The sequence below is a fragment of the Poecilia reticulata genome, linkage group LG5, assembly GCF_000633615.1.
Source record: "Poecilia reticulata strain Guanapo linkage group LG5, Guppy_female_1.0+MT, whole genome shotgun sequence".
Taxonomy (NCBI): Eukaryota; Metazoa; Chordata; class Actinopteri; order Cyprinodontiformes; family Poeciliidae; genus Poecilia; species Poecilia reticulata.
This window is the reverse complement of record NC_024335.1, coordinates 16,244,274-16,263,207: the sequence shown is the minus strand read 5'-3', so window position 1 is coordinate 16,263,207 and position 18,934 is coordinate 16,244,274. Positions and strand designations below refer to the sequence as shown.

Genomic DNA, 18,934 nt, shown 5'->3' with positions numbered 1-18,934 from the left:
CAATATATATATTGACCACTGTCACTGATCACAATGACAGCAAGTCTTACTTCTCTAAACTAACAGCTGACAAGGTCGATCAAAAAAACTCAACCAACAAGATTTTTTTTTTTTTTTTTTGTCAAATCAGATTATAGGCAGGTGGTTACCTGCCTAACCACCTGCGACATTATATACATATATATATAATGTTGCAGACTATTAGTCTGCGACAGACTGGCGACCTGTCCAGGGTGACCCCGCCTCTCACCGTGAACGTTAGCTGGAGATAGGCACACGCAACCCTCCTGACCCCACTAAGGGACAAGGGTGTAAAGAAAATGGATGGATGGATGGATATATAATAGTCTCAATTTGATTTTGGCCTGTTCATTGTAAACTATGCATGTTCAAGCTTTATATTTTGAACTAGAAATGATCAAATTCAGTCCACATTTCGTTAGAAAGTAACAAAAGAGCAATTTAGTTTAAAAAATATTTGTTGGGTGCCTGTACCGCCCCCTGACAAAATGGCCCCCAGGGCAGTGAGCCATACCACTCTTTTATAGAAAAAATTTGTACTATTAAAAATTTTACTTTTTTTCTTGGTATCTTAGTTTTTGGGAACTTTTTCTAGCAAACCTACAGTCAGCCACTTTATGTAGAGACACTAATGTTGCTCAGTGAAGAAAATTACCACAGCAGTCTCTAGTAATGCTGAAAATGATTAATTAAATGCTAACATTTATGAACATCCTAAGGATATGAACATCCTTTTGTTTGACTATTTTGAATATGATTAAAGCAGCTCAGATTGCCCACTCCCACTAGCTGTTAGCCTCCCACCATTCCCACCAAAATGACATGACGTACTGCAAGCAAGGGAACTGGTACTGATGGTAACAGAGCATCGTAAAATCTAGAATATACCCTTAAGCCTCTTGTAATTGTAGCTTATGAGGCTTTTTCCAAAGACGTAAGTACTTTTGTTGATGTAGTAGTTAGAAAAGTTTGGATCCTAGTTTGTTTTGTGTGCCATCCTACCACAAATCCCCAAACCACTTGCCACTTCCCATACAGCGGTGATATTGTTCCTCCTCTAAGTACCCCGCAGCTCTGTTGTTTTTCCTGCTGATAACGTCCCTTAGAGCTTTCTGTTGGTCGCTGACATCTGCACTGGATGCGGCTTTCTTTAAAGAGTCAGTTCAAGATTTATGAAAAGAGGTTCTGTTCATTGGTCCAGAGTGCTGAAACTATAATGACCGGTCTGAGGAGGGGCTGTAGTGGGGTGCGGGGTGGTTATTGTTGGGTGATGGAGACAAGCAAAATCTTAAAACGACTCTAATCTTAAAAAAGCGTGGTAGTGGTTTTTGTGAAGCTGTTCAACCATTACATTGTCTTTATATTTCAGTGGGTATTTACACAGAAGCTGGTGACTGTCCACATGGAAAATTAGTAAAGTGGTTTAAAAATCAAAAATTGTTCAGCAGTTTCAATGGTGTTTTATTTATTTTTTTATTTTTGCTAGTTGTTTTAATATCAATTACTATGACTGCAAACAATACATGTTTTGTTCTCAGTATGTGTTGAACACAGAAAGATCATTGGTGACACACTGCATACATTTATTTACAGTTTAGAAAAAAATAGTCTTTGTAAAATTAACCACCCAATTCAGATGTGAGAAAGGTTAAGCATTAGTAAAATAATATTGGTATTAACTGGTGTGATATTTGTTGCTGCAGGGAAGACATAAACTACTTATGAATGTCTGTAAAATTTATGCATTAGATATAAAACACAATTATTCTTGTAAAAGACATGTAAAATCGCAAAAAGTTGTAAAAACATGATTTGTGTCATGCTAACTTTGAATTTTCTCTCATTCTCTTCACACAGAGTTTCAAAATCCACTGCAAGTCCCTCGACCAAGGGTCCGCAGTCACCTCACTATCAAGGTGCAGTCAAAGTTGACATCAAAGTCATGGCCCCCTGTCCATGGCTTGAAACCTCCTGTGGCCCCCAAACCCAGGCCTCTCTCTCAGTCTCACCTACAGGGAGACACCCACCATCAGCACAGGCTCAGCAATGGAGAGCTGCCTCACATTGACGGGGAGACCGGAGATCTCCTTGAAGTGACTGAGGAGAACCACAATAAAGAGAAGAGACAAGAAGTAGAGGGTGGGGTTAGTGACAACAGTGCAGGAGGGAGCAACAAAGAGGACACGGCAGAGGAAGAAACGGTGGCAGGAACAGATGGAGGAGCAGAAGTGTTTGATAAAGATGGCGATTTGGACAGCATAGCCTCTGATGACACGATCAAGGCAGACGATTTGATTGACATCGCAGAGGAAGAAACCACAGACAGTGATTCCGTTCAGCCTGAAGATGGTGACCACACCCATGATGAGAGTACAGTAATGTCATTGCATCCTCCAGCGGAGCCAGAGTATGAAGAGGTAGAGAAGTCGGAAATGGGTTGTGACTCTACAGAGCACTTACATGAACAAGAGGTGGAGTCACATCTTGAGCAAACACAGTCATCCAGTGTTGGCTGTGAGAACGACGACTCTAGACTTAATGAAACAAGCATTGAGCTGCCAGGTAGCTTTTTCCCAAATGAGGAGGAGTTGGAAAATGGCAGATTTGCATATGGATTCAGCATGCTTCCAACTGTTACTGAGGAGTATCCGTATGATTTGATCGGCCCCACTGATGATGCCAGCGATACGTGCGAGTCGTGTGACACGGCTGAAACAGGGGACACAGAAGTCTGGCAGCCAGAGCGAGCCACAAAGGACCCCTCTGGTTGTTTTCGATTCACATCCAGCACAGAAGACGTGTTCGGGCCTTATTCCGTCATAGAAGCGGTTCCAGAAGATACGAGTAGCACAGCTGATCCTGAGTGGAACCCCGGAGAGGAAGATACATTTTCATCAGCAAATGAATCTCAAGCCCAGGATGCCTGTAACCAGGAACCTTACTACGTGTCATCAGATGACGTGGATAAGCTTGAAGACGAGCAAGCCAACTCAGAACAGCTTCACAATGAGGACCCCACAGAGCAATCTTTTCAACATAAAGACAAAGACATCGAGTCAGCTGATGAATATGCGGACATTGATGATTCAATCTGCCTAAAAGATGATAACGCTGAGCAATCTGAATGCGTGTCATCGGAAGATTACGTCGAGATAGGTGAAGAGGACGAGGAAGAGGAGGTGGAAAAGAAGCATATCCGAGTTAAGAGTGCAAAAGAGAGGACTGCTCAGCGAGAATTGGCTTTGCGCGGCCAGAGAAAAAGCTGCCAGCCTCGCCTCAGGTTGTGCAACATCACAGTGCCAGCAGACCTAGACCTGGGCTGCACCCCAGAGCTCACAAATAGGGTGGTGTTTGCTCACACCACTGAAGCCTTTGAAGAAGACATTGAAGAACTAGACTGCCACATTGTGCCTTACTATGAAGACACAGACTCAGACAGCGATGAGCACATATATGTAGAGGTTGGGTTTGAATCAGAAGGGGAGAACTTCATGCCTCTTGATCGAAAAACCATTGTCACACGATCAAGGTCTTACTCTGGAAAAGTCTCAAATTACGTGCCAGAAACTGTACCAGAGGAAACAGGTACAGAGACTCATGACTACTGCACCGTACCGGAGGATAAGAGCAGTGAACATCTCAACCCCTCGGAGCAGCCAGCAGTTAATTCCATAACTCCATCTACAAAGTCTCGTCGCTTCTTGCTCTCTTCTCGGTCTGCCGATGGTCCAGGATTATCCTTTTTCACTTCAGCGGAGAATGACCAATCACTTCAGAATGAGATCAGGACAAAGAGAAAGGATGACACTTTATCCCTGCCATGCGTCATAACTTCCTCTGGGAGCTTCTCTCAGCGTAGCCATCAGTCATCAAGTGGTGTTTCCACGCCAACGTCTTTAGCGGACATACCTCCACCCTTTGAGCTGGTTCCAATCACCAAGAGACCTGTCACTAAGAGCTCACCATCCCTTCTGATCCAGCATGAATTGAATGAAATGCCCAAGAAGAAGAAGTCCTCGTTTAAGAGTTTTCTGGCGTTCAAGTTCAAGAGGAAGACCGACCCAAAGGGTTTCAGTGACGGAAGTGTCCGCTCTTCGCGATCCTCCTCCGAGTCCAGCCATCACGGCGTGAGAGTCATAGAGCTTGATCGTCGAAGCAATGGCAACTCACCTCAGCTTCAATCTGCCATGGTGAACCCCCAGCAACATCCATCAAACTTGTCATCCTCTCTTATTCTCTGCAAAGATCCCCACAGGAGGAAAGGAGACCTCAAAACTGATGGCAAGGGCGTGTCCAGAGTAGAATCCTTTGAGGAGCGTTCTCGCCGCTCCATCATGCCCCTTCCAATGACCAAACCTCGGTCCATCTCATTCCCCAGTGCGGACACCTCAGACTATGAAAATATTCCAGCCATGAGCTCTGACTACGAGAACATCCAGATCCCAGGAAGACCCACCAGATCCCACACGGTCACAGAATTTTTTGAAAATCCAAACCGCACCACAGTGGTGTCCAATGAAAATGATGGTTATGTGGATATGAACAGTTTTCCTGGGATTGACAGCAAGCCTCAGACATTGAAAGCAGACTCTGAAAGGTAGGAACAAAGTATTTTCTTTGACTTCACCTCAACAAATACAAAAAATTTTATTTCAACCTTATTTATAGCAATGTCTGGTGTAATATTATGAGAAAGCTCAAATAATTTTGACTACAGATGCTTCTAGTATCAGGTACCCTAATTAATGAACAAAATCACAGTTTGATCTCAGATCTTTCACAGAATGTTTGGCAAGCCTTTTTCTAAATCAGCAAAATTTCCAGGTTCTCAGTTAGCAAAGCAGCCCCAGACTGCTAAACTACCACCACGTTACCAGTCTCATTAGTTGACAGAATATTTTGTCAAAAGTGTTGGGGTATGTACTCTCTTTGGTCAGCGAGGGTTTTGGGCTTTAAACTTTCCTACAGATGCACTTTTTCTATAGTGTCTTTCTTATTAATTCATGAATCCACACCTGACCAGAGGCAGAGACGGTTCTACCCTGCTCTAGTTATTGCTCTAGGTTCTTCTATAATGCTTCAAAGAGCACTATAGTTCTATAGCGCTCTATAGAATGTGCATGATAATTCAGAATAATTTTGGCACCGACTCGTGGGAACATAAACCATTTTTCTATTTGTGGAGAAAACAGAAAAAATGCCCAAAATGGTTCTCTCTAAGTATTGCTGAAGTCTTAGGAGATTAAAAGTGGGATTGCAACCCTTTCCAGATAGATGGTGGAGATTTGTTTTTATCTCATTTGTTCATTCACCTTTTTTTTACACTGGGAAATGACGTATTGCTCGGCCTACTCTATGTTATCTGGCATAGAGTAGATAACAGCTATTTAGATGATTTCTACAATTTTGGCAGTAAACAGTCTAGTGTATTACATTTGAGGCTGTGTTTAATTGTAATTAATTCATGGTTTAACCAGCCTAATGATTACTTTTCACCTAAGTCCATTTTGATTGCATATTTTTCCCCTTTTCAAATGAATTTGTAACTTAAAAGCTGCCTTTTGTATTCACTCACGTTATCTTTACATAATATAAAGTTTTGTCAGATGATCTAAAACATTAACTGTGGCCAAATAAAATCCAGATACAATCCTATTTCAATGCACACTATACAGTCAAAATACTTGAACAGCTAACATCCTCACACTTTATTTTAGGATACTTTCCAGTAAGAGGGATTCCACTGTAGTACTCAACCAGGTGATATTTGTTAACGTATCTGAGAAACAAGCAGCCTGCCCGGTCAGACATCACTGGCTTCAAAAAGACCAACAGCTCTTCTGAGAAAACGTATCCGTTTTTTTATTTATTTATTTGATTTTGAGGTCACATCTGGTGGTGCTTTTTTCATGCAAGACTGATGTAGTAGAACAGGTACTGGCTGGCAATGAGGTAGCTCAGTGAGTGCAGCTTCTGCACATTAGGGAAAGTCATTATGGATGCAATTAAAAGTGACAAAATGGGCGAGGGGGGTTCTTTCACACGTCGAAGTGGTGGAGGATAAGCGAAAACGTGAGAGCACCAGAGGAAGAAAAAGTGTTAATAGAAAAAGGCAGATCAATATAAAAACAAGGTTTGTAAATGATAAAGTGGAATAGTGGATTGTCTTGCGTGAACAAAGGAAAGACAAAAGAAGCAGTTCTGGTGTAATTCCTTTACTGTGTCAGCCACTTGTGTTTAAGAGGATTTCTTTTTTTATTAAAATGGCTCTCCCCTGGTTGCTTCTCTGTCACTGCAGGGTTTACTGCAGTGTGTGATGAAGTGGGGAATCACCATATTGAGACGGTACAAAAACATCCCAACTGTACTACAGTCACTCCAGAATGTAGCCTGAGTTTGAGTTTTTGCATTTGGAGTCATGTCACAGATTATATCTATTAGATTTAGGTTTGAACTTTGAATGGGACATTTTATCAATATGATGAATATGAACAAGTTTGCACATGAGCCAAAAAGTTTGATTTTAGTCTCAACTGACCAGAGCACCTTCTTCCAAAAGAAAAAAAATCCTCTCCCCTGTATGGTTTTTTGGAAATCTTTGAACTTGTATTTTTATGGCTTTCTTTCAATAGGAACTTTATTCTTAGCCTGCTCCACGAAGGTTCCACGAAGGCTAAGAATAAAGATTTGTGAAGTGCATGGCTAATATCTGACATGCCACCAGATTCCTCTACCTGAGCTGTGGATCTCTGCAGCTCCTCCAGAGTTTTAAACCTCTTCACAACTTTATTCCAAACCTATCTGCTCTGTCTCTTATTCCTTTAAGGCATTGTTTGTGCACTGATGTTCTCAAACAAATCTAATTTCACTTAGAGGCATCAAAAAAGGGTGCTAAATACCTTTTATCTTCAATTTGACATCCACCAATAAAATATCCTCAGTTATCCATACATTTAAGTCCTCCACTTATACATTAGATCTCCACCTACAACGCTTGTTAAACTTTCTCTCCCATCACTCCTGCCTCATTACTGAAATCACCCATTCTTCCCTCACCTTCCTGCACTATTTAAAACATCAGTAATTATACAAATGGTTAAGAAACCTGGTTAGAAACCCACTGATCTTAATGATTTCAGACCAATTTCTGATCTCCCATTTCTGTTCAAAGCTTTAGAAAAACTTGTAGCTCTGTAACAATAACTTGTTTAAACAATTTCAGTCTGGTTTTCGGCCCTGTCACAGCACAGAGACCACCCTGGTCAAAATCGCCAAAGATCTCTTGACGGCATTGGACTTCTGCTTAGCTGTTCAGGTTCTCTTGGAATAAACAACACAGCTTTATCCTAGTTCTCATCATCATATCTCTCTGATGGCTCTCACCTTGTTCAGCTAAAGCCTTTCCAATCCCAAGTATCCGCAGTCAGTGAGTGGCACGCCCCAGGGCTGTGTCCTGGTGCCACTCTTCTTCAATATTTATCTTCTCACTCTTGGCAGTAAATTCAGAAAATGTATCAATTTCCACTGCTATGTAGATTACATCCAACTCTACATGTCCTCCAGAGCTACCACACCTTTATCCCTCCTCATGCCTCTCAAAATCGTCTTAAACTTAATCCATATAAAACTGAAATGCTTCTTATTGGCACAAAGTCCACAATCTGCAAATCCAGCAAATTTTCTTTATCCACTGTCCTCCTCTCACCACAGGTCAATAGTCTTTGTGTCATCCCAGCATCCTCCCTTTCACAGCTCATACTGACATCACCCACTCTGCTTTCTTCCACCTTCGTAATGTTAACCGTCTCCGTTCCTAACTTACCTAACCACTGTCATTTTAGACAATGGCGGTACCCACTTTTTTTTTCACTAATGTATATGCGCTTTTGCAAAAAGGGTCAAAAACATTGGGCTGAAGTGACTGCTAACTTTCTTACTTTTATGATAACCGTGAAATCCTGAGACTGATTAATGTGAACAAGTGTTCAATATTTCAAATGTTTGGATACAGAGGCAGCTATGTACTAATAATTTAACAACGTGTTAATTGGTTTCATCTATACTTTCTTGAACAAACGGCCCTAGAGAACATTCATGAACCGCATGTAACCCAAAATGAATTTGGCACCTCTGCCCACAGGGTGTTAATATGTTTTCAAGGCACTCTTATATGTCTGAGCATTTCTAAAGAGCTCTATACCTGACCACTGCAGATGCTTTGTGTCCTAGTGATGGTATCAGTGCGCTTCGCTTTGTGCTTCAGATCCCACACCAGCCACAAGGATGCCAAAAACATATCAGTCTTTCTGCTTTTCCTTTAGCCGCATTCCCACCAACGAGGTTCCGGTTACCAGGGTCACTCTTGAGTTGCCTCAGGGCGGATTTTTTTATTTAGGTCGATAGAATATGTATTTGTGCGAGAGTTTACTCACAGAGAGCCATTTCTATGCCTTTGTGAGCACATATCGCGTGAAAACCTTCGAAATCCTGACACTACTGCAGTCCCAGAACACGGAGATGACGATGACATTGATTTATTAAGAACACATTCAACACAGCACGGTCAAAGCTCCTTGGAGAAACAAGTTGATTTTTGTGAGGGAAAATGAGCGGATAGCCTCGGGGAGTTTCTCAACAAACGCCTCCAGCCACAGACGTGCATTTTAAGGCAAGCTTAAAAAGCTGCTCTCCTGTTTCTTGTGGTGTGATTAATGCACGCCAGCATTAAGACGCCACATTAGCACACACATTCAGACTAAGCAAAGAAACATGTTCATTAGCGGCGCACTGCAGTGTAGGATGAATGCAAAACAGACGCTGCGATTTAACCCAATCCCAATCAAGGTGTGTTTTTTTTTTTTTTTTGTAGGTGTGTGGGTTGCTTATTATATGCGTATAAGTGCGAGCGGCCGGAGTTACATCTCTGTGCTGTTTTATCAGCCAGATAATGGTCCAGCTGAGGATGCTGTCACAGCAAACCAGTCCCATTGAAAAAAGCTAAACGGCTACAAATGGGCGCAGGAAACCAGTTAATTTTAACAAAGAAAGTTCAGGATTTTGTGCAGCTGAGACGCTGTTTTATTTTAGCACGTATAATGGGGTCCTGCTAATGTGTAGCAGAGTTGTACATCACTCTTCCAGTTCAGCAAAAAACCTCTTCAGAATGATGACAAAGCCCTGGCATGGCCTTTAAAACGGCACCTCCACCCACTGTTGTTTTAGCATTAGTAGTGATGAGGGAGCCATCTTAAGTACTTTGTTGTTCTGGGTGGTGCGTGGTGCAGCGAGGCAGTGGGCAAGGCGTGTCCCTGGTTCGCCAGGACCGGTGCCAGTTGCTCTGAGGTCGTTAACAGGTCATCCCAAGGGAGGAAGTATCCAGCCCAGGAGCTTCCCACCAGCCTGTTTACAGGAAATGCGGGATAAGGGTGAGGTAGAGAGGCGCAGAAACGGCATGACAGGTACGACAAAACGGGAGGAATGGGCTTACCTCTGTGGCGGGGTGAGGGCTTTGCTTTCCCTTGGAACAACAGAATGAGGTGTGGTCCAGTCAGGAATGTCAAGTCTGCTGTTGCTGTTACTTGAGATTACCAATAACTGCTGCAGTCTCTCTTCAGGAACAAGCTAACAGATTTATGGGTGCTAGATGTATTGTTGCTAAAGAGTGAGTTCATGTCTGCTATGATTTGCCAAACCACACAGTGCAGGACTGAAGCTACAGCAAACAATCCTCTGGTCTGGATATGCCAGACGAGCATCTGACCCTACGAACTAGTTTACATGTACCCTCATGTTTGTCAGAATGTAATATAGCAATGCAACTATTTGCATCCTTTTAGCCTTGCTATTAATTGTCTATAACAACGGATGGCTCAAACGTGGCTTGTGACCGTTTAGATTAAGCTTTATCTCACAATCTTTTTAAGGTATATTTCTGCTTGAAAACACGTATGGTTAGCTTTTTAAAATTGCTTAAAAAGCTAACCTATATTCTTTAAAAAGACACTTAAACATAAAGGACCCTAGAGACCATTACTGTGTTCTGTAATGTCCCTCCTGAAACTGAAATTCCAAGAGGGGAAGCTGGATTTTTGATTTTTTTGAAATCCCCAAAGACGTCATCCGTTATGTTGTATCATGTTTAAACCGCATCAGAGACTCAATAAAAAGTGTTTAAATGCTCCTCTGACAGCTTTGATGTCATTATATCAATTACGCTGATTGTACTGTACAGCCTCCGTCAGTGAAAGCGGATTTGCAGTAGCTGAATATTTAAAGAGCACTTCGGCTCTCTCTGCCTCGGTAATCACAACTTGGAAATGACATTACACTCAATTTCACTGCGTTCCAGCTGCAAGCTGATTTTATTCAAAACTTTAATCAAAACTCTCTGCCTTGAAATTTCTGAGTTTGTGATGGGATTCGATTCAAGTACCTAAAACAGCCAGTTTTAAAATAATCAGTATTGGTAGTCGCTGACAAAATTCCATTCCTGTGATTAGACCTTTAATTATAGTACTGTCAGGTGTTACTGTAGGCCTGCTTTGCACCATCGAGCTGTGCAGCAACAATTTCTCTAGCCAGTTTCTTTAAATTATTGGCTGTTCATTTTTTCTTTGTTTCTTCTTTCAGTGGTTGAAATTGTGAGGTCAGTATACCATTAATTTGCTACATTTTCTTTATATATATATATATATATAGACCTTTATAGACCCACTGTATATATATATACCGTATATATAAAAATAAAATTCATGCATAACCCAGGTAGATGTAATTTCTGTTCTGGTTCTGGCCAGCATTGCGACTCTAATGCACCAGCACTCCATGCAGTGCTTGTTTAAAATGTTGCACCACAGCAATGACTTTAAGGACACCATCTGTCACATCACTTTAACTCTATAAGACTCTCTACTGTTAGGTTTTCTCACTATATGCCATTTAGTTTAATAAAAAAAAGTGACTTAGAACTAATGGTGAATGGAAAACAATATTGTTATTCAACCTATCACTCATTTGGCTCAGACACCGAGAAAAAGAAAGTAAATGTTGCAGCTAATTACCATGAGTGAGGCATGCAGGAGCAATGTTTGGAAAGAGCAGTTGATTAATTTTTAAAATTTGCAATTTGCTAACATTAACAGACTTGAAGATATCTGAAAGTTAGAACACAAGGCATGAGCTGCCTTGTATTGTGTTGTGTCCATCAGTCTTGGGTTGGTACTTTCATTGAGGCTGAAATTAACTTTACTTTCTTAATGGTCACTCTGTTTTCACTCAAGTTTTAGCTATATGCTCAGTCATCATATGTTTTTTTATGTCAAGAATAGTTTTCTGTTTGATTTGATCAATTTATGTTTAGTCCTGTGATAATTTTTTTGATTTTCTAGCTCTGAAATACGACAAGATCTGACATATAAAAATACTCAAGTCACTTCAGCACTCAAAAGTTGGAATTTGGATCTGTGACCCCAAATCCCAACTCATCATGCAGTTGAAAAATTATCCTTCACCTATCCCAAACAGACCACATGTATCACAGCAGCAATCATAAAGAAAATATATTATTACTTTGTACAGACGCCACCTCAACATCAGTAAACAAATAACCTTCCTCACTAAAGACAGCGAACACTCGAGCACATTTTCCAAATCCCCCATTAGTATCCCATTCCTCTTAGCAAGCTAATGAACCAGCACCTTTAGTCTTTTTTTCTCATAATGGTGCCATTATAAGTGGAAAAAGACTTCTTCTAATATATATTTTGATACGGAGTGTTTACTTTATTGAATCGTGTATTACAAGCGCCATCAAATTTAGCGGAGGCTGGTGAGACACGTCTCTCTTTTTCCACCGTTATTGTGCCCGCCTTTAAATTTGACACACTAGATTTAACTTTGTCGTGTTACCAACACAGCCAGCTGGGATAATAACTTTGCTTTAACAGTCTTTTTCCAAAGTCTTATTCTCCGGGCCCATATCTAATGTTTCTCATAGTTGTCCAAGTTTTCGGTTTAATTTGTTTGGTTTAACTTGCTAAGCTTAACATATATTGCAATCCCAATCATTTTTTTCCTTTTATTTGATTACATTTCTTCTTTTGTGTGAAATGTTCCTCTGAATAATTGAAGACTGGAGTGCTATTGTAGGTTGAAGACGAAAAGGTGAAGGTGAAAGTCCTCAGTGGAGTTGCTCTCGGTCGTTTTATAGATAGTGCAATAAATCAGAGCGGCAGAATGACTTTAAAGAAGAGCAATTCCCCACAGTTCTTTTTTTTCCCTTCTGAGCCAAACCCGGGAGCCCCGGCTACGCCGATCCGACTACTCTGAGGTCAACCGTGAGTAATGGGCCGTAGGTGCTTCCACCGGCCCGCCCAATAAGGCTGTTATAGGTGGCGGCTTGGATGTGTGAGAGAAAGAGAGAGAACTTGAACTACAGAGAGATCCTTGTGAAGTATGAGTATGTCTGAAAGGAAACTGAGTCTAAAAGATAACTCCTATAACCTTTAGTCTCCTGGAGGTATAGCCTACTCCTCATTAGTCAATAACAAATTCTTTTTTCAATGAGGCACTGCATTGGACTTCTCATTTTGCAGCAGCTCTGTATCGACATTAGAGCCATCGGCCGATGCCTGTCGTATTTACAGTTTTGTGATGACGTGATGCTGTCAGATATACTTAAAGGGTCATAATGGGCCAGAGGGCATCGCTAATTAGTGCAGGTTGCATTTAGAAGGGATTACACAAGAAATCGTCTGTAGCATATCCCCTCAGCTCCTGCACCGCACAAAAGGATTTCTAACAACTTTGCCATCTCCTCAGGACCTAATCAGGAAAGGGATTATTACACCCTAAGCACCCAGGGACTCTTTATGAAAACTGAAATGCTTAGGGACACTCAAAGGAAGCAGAAAAACATACATTTATAAGGCACTGGGAATTGAGCACCGAGTCTGAATGTGCCCTTTGGGAATGCAGTGAGTGGCCTTTCATTGTAAATCTGAGTCTGAGATGGAGTGTGCTTTATGCCACTTTGCATTCCCGACAGAAAAAAAAACAAAAAGCATCGTGCCATATTGCTAATACAGTGATCCTGTTCTATAGAAGCTGTTATAATGATAATAGGTTTTGCTATATTAAATGTGTCTTTTTATGTCTTGTGCAGTGCCTACACAGAACCTTTTCCCATGAACCCGGTCTCTGCCGGGCTATCAGCTGATGAAGACCACGGTCGTACCTCAGAGGAGGAAGATGGTGCCTTGGAGCAAAGTTATGACCGACAGGTGAGTGGATATATATGTTGGATATATATGTATTTCTCATTTGTATTCAAGGAGGAAAGACTAAACTGATACATATGTTCACAATCAAACATAAAATAAAACTTTCAATTTATTACCTTTAATCAACTTTATTTACTAAAAGGTAAATAAAGCTGATTTTCCCAGCTCAGATACAGCCAGTGTCTTAATTTGTGTGTGTGCAACTAATTCCTTAACAAAATAAAACAATTCTTGAGATCCTGATTGTTTTTGGCTCCCTAAGTGTAAAAAGACTTCCTTCAAAGCTTAGTGATAAGTGGCAAGAAGGTTTTCTCAATGTGGATGAATTTTAACCAACTATTTAAAAATTGTTTAAATTCTCCCAAGTTAAAGGGTTTTCTAGCATAAACAGCATTTGTGGGCATACGAACACATGTCAATTAGATTTAAGTCCAGGCTTTGACTATGCCAGTCAAAAAGAAAAATGCTGTACGACCAAAGCACGGATAACCCTTGTGCGTATGAGAACTGAGGCAAACGTAGAGAACTGTGGAAAATTATACAAGTTTTACGTGTGTGGGGTCGGTTGGACCCCATTTCTGGACACAAGGGTTAAGCTAGACAACTGCATTCACCTATTGACCCTTTGTAACTACATCACTTAATCATTCGAGGTGCCATGACGAATGTCGCAAGTTCCAATACCCCAAATTTCCAGAGTTATTTATTGGTAATTCAGAATCGTTCCTTAGTATCAAAACCAGTAATAAACATTTTAGAGAAATAATCCAGAGGAATACCATTAGCAAACCTGCTTCTATATTTTTTTGGAACAATCATTATTCAGATATTGATTGGGAACAAACATGGTTGTTGCCAAGAAAGTTTTTTATCTCAAACAAAGTACGCGAGGTATCTCTTAAAATTTTGCACAGGTGTTACCCTGTAAATTCAATACTGAGAAAATATATTCCAAATATTGATCCTCTCTGTTCCTTTTGTCACATCGAACAAGAAACATTAACCCACCTTTTTTGGGAATGCTAGTTTAGCAAAACCTTTTGGTGTGATTTTAATGTTTTCTTTAGTCGGATATGTAATGTACTTATTCCTTTAAATGTTAAACATGTTTTATTTGGTATTTCCAATAACACTATGTCTGTTGGCTAAGTTCCACATACATGCCTGTAAATTTGCTAAAAACAAACCCATCCTCACTGTCTTTAGAGCTTATGTAAGATGTTTTTTAGAATCTTTAAAAATATGCACCAACTCTAAAGCTATGAAACTTATAAACTTGAGTGATGAATTTGATTTGTAATTTTTCTTTTCTTTCCTTTTCTCATGAAATTTCTGGATTTGTTACCCCAGCACCTCGAGCACATTTATGTAAAAAAAAAACGTCGCAAGTGAAGATCTGGTGTAGTGAACTGAGCAACTTAAGTTGTTCACCCAAGTTATTCTTGTTTGTTTTTGAGCGTAACGCACCTGGTTGTGGCTCGTAGACGGCGGTATTTACAGAAGCTTGAAACAGCTAGCTTAGAAACCGACCCGTACTTCCTCCCTCCCTCCTGTTGATAAAATTACCCACTTTGCCCGAATTCACACCACATGATTTATGTCACTATATGTCATAAACAGCGTTTCCCCTTAAACCGGAGCAGCCGGTTTTAAGCAGAAAAAGAGACTCTAACCAGTTTTTTTTCCATATATGCTAGGCTACATGACGGTGCGGCATCGTCTCCATTATTTCTGATGGTTAGGCGCGTACCTTCGCCATAATGCGGTATTTCATATCTTTCTAATGATTCTTACTTATAAAGTATATGAATGTTAATCTTCTTACCTTGTAAAAAGTGTTCGCTGCAAATCCGTGATTACACCGAGGGCTGACAGTCATTGTGATTGAGGGCCGCTATCTCGTTAAAAGTTTTACAATAAAATGACAAGTTTGGTTTTCACCCTTATCTATTTGTGCAGTCTGATGTGCAGCACCCATTGACCATTTTTACTACGAAATCAACTAAATAAAAGCCATATTAGGCCACCAGATGTGTGTTTTTTGACAGGCTTTACGGGAGCGCATAGGTTGCTTTGACGTCCTTCATGGCGGAGCGGGCCGAGTGGCGAAGACACTGACGTCACGTGCAGAGGGTCATATCCACCATAAAATGTTTTTAATTGTACAACAGATATTACATGACGCTCACCTTCTCAGAAAGTTTCACTTTCGTCTCCTGGGTCCACAGAATATTTTCCAACCCCTCCACCTTTGTAACGTTTTCCAGATCGACACATGCCAATTTCATGTTCACTTGTAAACTACTCCTAAATTTAGCTGCTACTCTATATTGTCGCCCAAGTAGCAGAAGTAGACGCTCTCACTGTAATACTTTTGCAGTATTAGTTTTAAATTAAGTCATTTGAGCACGTTCAAACGCCACACATTTTTGTTTTAAAGCTGTGTTTCGATACTGCCAAACAGTGGTGATTTTCATCCAAGGTCATCACTCTTTGAGAATCTCATAGCAGCCCCTGCAGAGTTGGTAATGGAACCCTGTACGTTCACTGCACGCCCGGTGAAGCCACCTGAATCATTACAGCCTGCATTCATAATCGTGTTTAATAGACCTGTAGATGGGATTTTCATTTTGACACCATTAGATGAGCACCTAGTGGCCGAACCCTTCATTTCTCTTCAGCCTCGTGTCGGAGCTTATTCTCCAGTCTGTATTTGATGGGTCTTGAAATCCCCCTTCTGTGTTTGTACAATGAAGAGCAGACCTTTTACAGTAGCTCAAAGACGGACCCCACCCATCCTGTTGCTGTCACAACAATAACAACCCCCGGTTCTGATCATGTGACGTGCATTTCCTTGTTTTCTTACTCTTCAAAGGAAAGTTACAATAAATCGAACAAAAAAAAGAAATATTTCAGAAGGAAGGGCGCCCTTGATTTTACTATAAAAAGATCAGTGTCCCTTTAAACGAGCAAATTTAACTCTGAACACACACACACACATTGGTCACCTTGGTAAAAACCATAAAAGCTTCAATGTTTTGCTTTTGCTCTCATGTTCTGAGGCGCAGCAATTAGCCTCTAAATCAGTGGGGCAGTTTTTCATACAGCCTCTCATAAATAATGCATCTGAATTTAAACATGTTCAATTTGAGAAGGCTTTCGAGTCGGGGCTGCAGAGTAATGAAATAATCAGTCTTATGTTGACAGCGTGAATCTTAAAAAAAGTAAATTCGGTGTTTCGTCAGACTGGTTAGCAGCGCTGTAGCAGGCACTATTAATGTTCGAGAGGGCCCCACAAAAAGGCCTTTAAACATGAACTGTTTTCATTAATCTCCCACAATTTTCCCTTCCTGTCACGCAGATTGATGGGCGTTCAAGAGCGTTCTACGTTGCCAAAGAGCTTGTTGACTCGGAGAGAATGTAAGTGGCTAGGTTTTGTGGGTAAGCCCAATAAAATCAGTTGGTCTTGGTTGTTTTTCTTTTTTGTTTGTTTGACGCTTCTGTGTTATTTCATCAAAATTTCTGGAGTAACTTTCCAAAATAATATTACCTGGTTTTTTTTACACATCACAGCCTACAAATGCCATTATTCCTTACTGATGCAATTAAGTCAAAAACTGTAAAGAGATTAATTAAGTATGGACGCTTCTGCGAGGCTTTGTATGTTTCCTTTTAAATAATTTTGCTAAATTTGTAGTAAAAATTTTAAAAACTCTATTTTTTTAAGGGTTTCTTTTTACAGTTTTTACATGATCTTGTTATGTTCTTGTTTTTGCAGACATGTTAGCTCCCTCAAGCACATTCAGGAGGTAAGGAAATCTTCTCTGCCTGATCAAAAGTGGGTCAAATGGACCTCATATCTGTCCTGCTTAAAGATTTCTTAAAGATCTACTCATTGGATCTTATGCTGTGTGTGTGTGTGTGTGTGTGTGTGTGTGTGTGTGTGTGTGCGTGTGCGTGTGCGTGTGTTTGCGTGTGTTTGCGTGTGTGTGCGTGTGTTTGCGTGTGTGTGTGTGTGTTTGTGTGTGTGTGTGTGTGTGCGTGTGTGTGTGTGTGTGCGTGCGCTTGCGTGCGTGCGTGCATGTGTGCGTGTGGGTGTGTGTCACATCCAGTCTCTGTCTCCTCCTCCTCCCTCCTTCCTTTGGTAATGTTCGGTTTTGAGTTTATCAGTGTTGTTGCAGCTAGGTTTACTTCCTGGTCTTGACAAAGTTGTCATGTTGTGGTCAGTTGTAGGATGACGCAACGTCCTCACACCACAAATGTGTTTTGTATGTTTCTTTTGTGAATAAGGTAAAAATCCCTCCAAGTAAAAATGTCACCAAAAAAAAGTTGATCTTTCTCGTGACCATGCGGCCGGTCAAATAGAGAACTTTGGAGTTTTTTTGTTGTTTTTGAGACGGGAGGGTGATTTTAGTGTGTAGACCACACACACACACCATATTTCTTTTTTTCCATCCTCTCATTCACTTCCTGTCAAAACAACATCAAATAACTGCAGATTTACAAGGAAAGAATGACATTTATGTTTTATGACACTTCCGGTGACTTCACTGCAGCGATTTATTAGACCTAATACCTTTAAACATTAAGTAATATAAATATTTACAACAACAACAACAGGCCCATCTGATGACCTGAAACCTGTAGCTTCAACCTAATAGCCTTACTCATAAATTAGCTGCTGCCTGCTGAAGCACAGACAGAACCAGAGGCTACATCTTCATGTGAACATTGATGGATAAAGTTTGTATTTGAGTGTTTATTGTACGAATTGTAATAATATTGTTCAAAAGTCTAGAGCCACGGTTGATTTTTTTGTGTTGCCTGGGAAACAAGCAACAGGTGCAAATAAGTTAAAGTGGTTACAAAGATACTTGTACCTGTTGGACTTGTTCACATTTAAAACAGTAGTTTGTTATTAATCAGTTGTTAATCATAACTTTTCAGTGAAAGCACATTTTTTTATTTTTGCTAATTAGTTTCTGAAAAGTGTGGCTTGCCTTTATTTTCAGCCCCCCTGTACTTTGGGTTTTTCAGATGACATTTTTTCCACTCTTCTCTTTTCTAAACAGTTCAGGCTTTGTGAACAGCAATTCTAAATTCAGATTTCCCGCTGGGTTTGAGTCTGGACTTTGACTAGGCCATTCTAATACTGAAATACGCTCTGATCTAGATCTTTTAATTTGTAGTTATGGCTATATTCTCACCAGTTTTCCCGTCCCCACAGCATGATGTCACCATTTTCATTGTTGTTCATCATAAATTAACTGATTTCCCCACCTGAGTTATTGATATCTGCAGCTCATCCACAATACACAAGTGTTTTTAGTTTTACTATTATTATTCGTCTTGCCCAGTCTTTAGTTCAGATGGTCGGCCATGTCTTGGTATGTTTGTATTTGCTGCAGCTGTTGAACTTGTCAATTTTAGAGGATGGATTAAATCGATTTAGTGGGGGTTCAAAAGTTTGGGATATTGTTTATTTTTATGATCTATCAGATATATAAACGTACCTTTTAATGTGAATGATAGTGTCTGAAAAAAACAACCGGTATTCAGTAAAAACTGAATACTCCCAGAAAGTCCCAGAAAGTCTGAAGAACCATGAATCAAAAACCCTTAAAACATATATA

The 18,934-nt window shown here is 40.4% G+C and overlaps 1 protein-coding gene across 2 annotated transcripts in view; it reads left to right on the top strand.

Moving 5' to 3' along the window:
• Positions 1-18,934, top strand: part of fgd5a (FYVE, RhoGEF and PH domain containing 5a) — a 40,651-nt gene that overhangs the window by 2,424 nt on the left and 19,293 nt on the right. For both annotated transcript variants that reach the window (XM_008409583.2, XM_008409582.2), the window contains exons 2-5: positions 1,879-4,618; positions 13,184-13,301; positions 16,663-16,721; positions 17,080-17,110. In XM_008409583.2, coding sequence (XP_008407805.1) covers positions 1,879-4,618; positions 13,184-13,301; positions 16,663-16,721; positions 17,080-17,110 — 2,948 coding nt within the window. The remainder of the gene's footprint in view (positions 1-1,878; positions 4,619-13,183; positions 13,302-16,662; positions 16,722-17,079; positions 17,111-18,934) is intronic.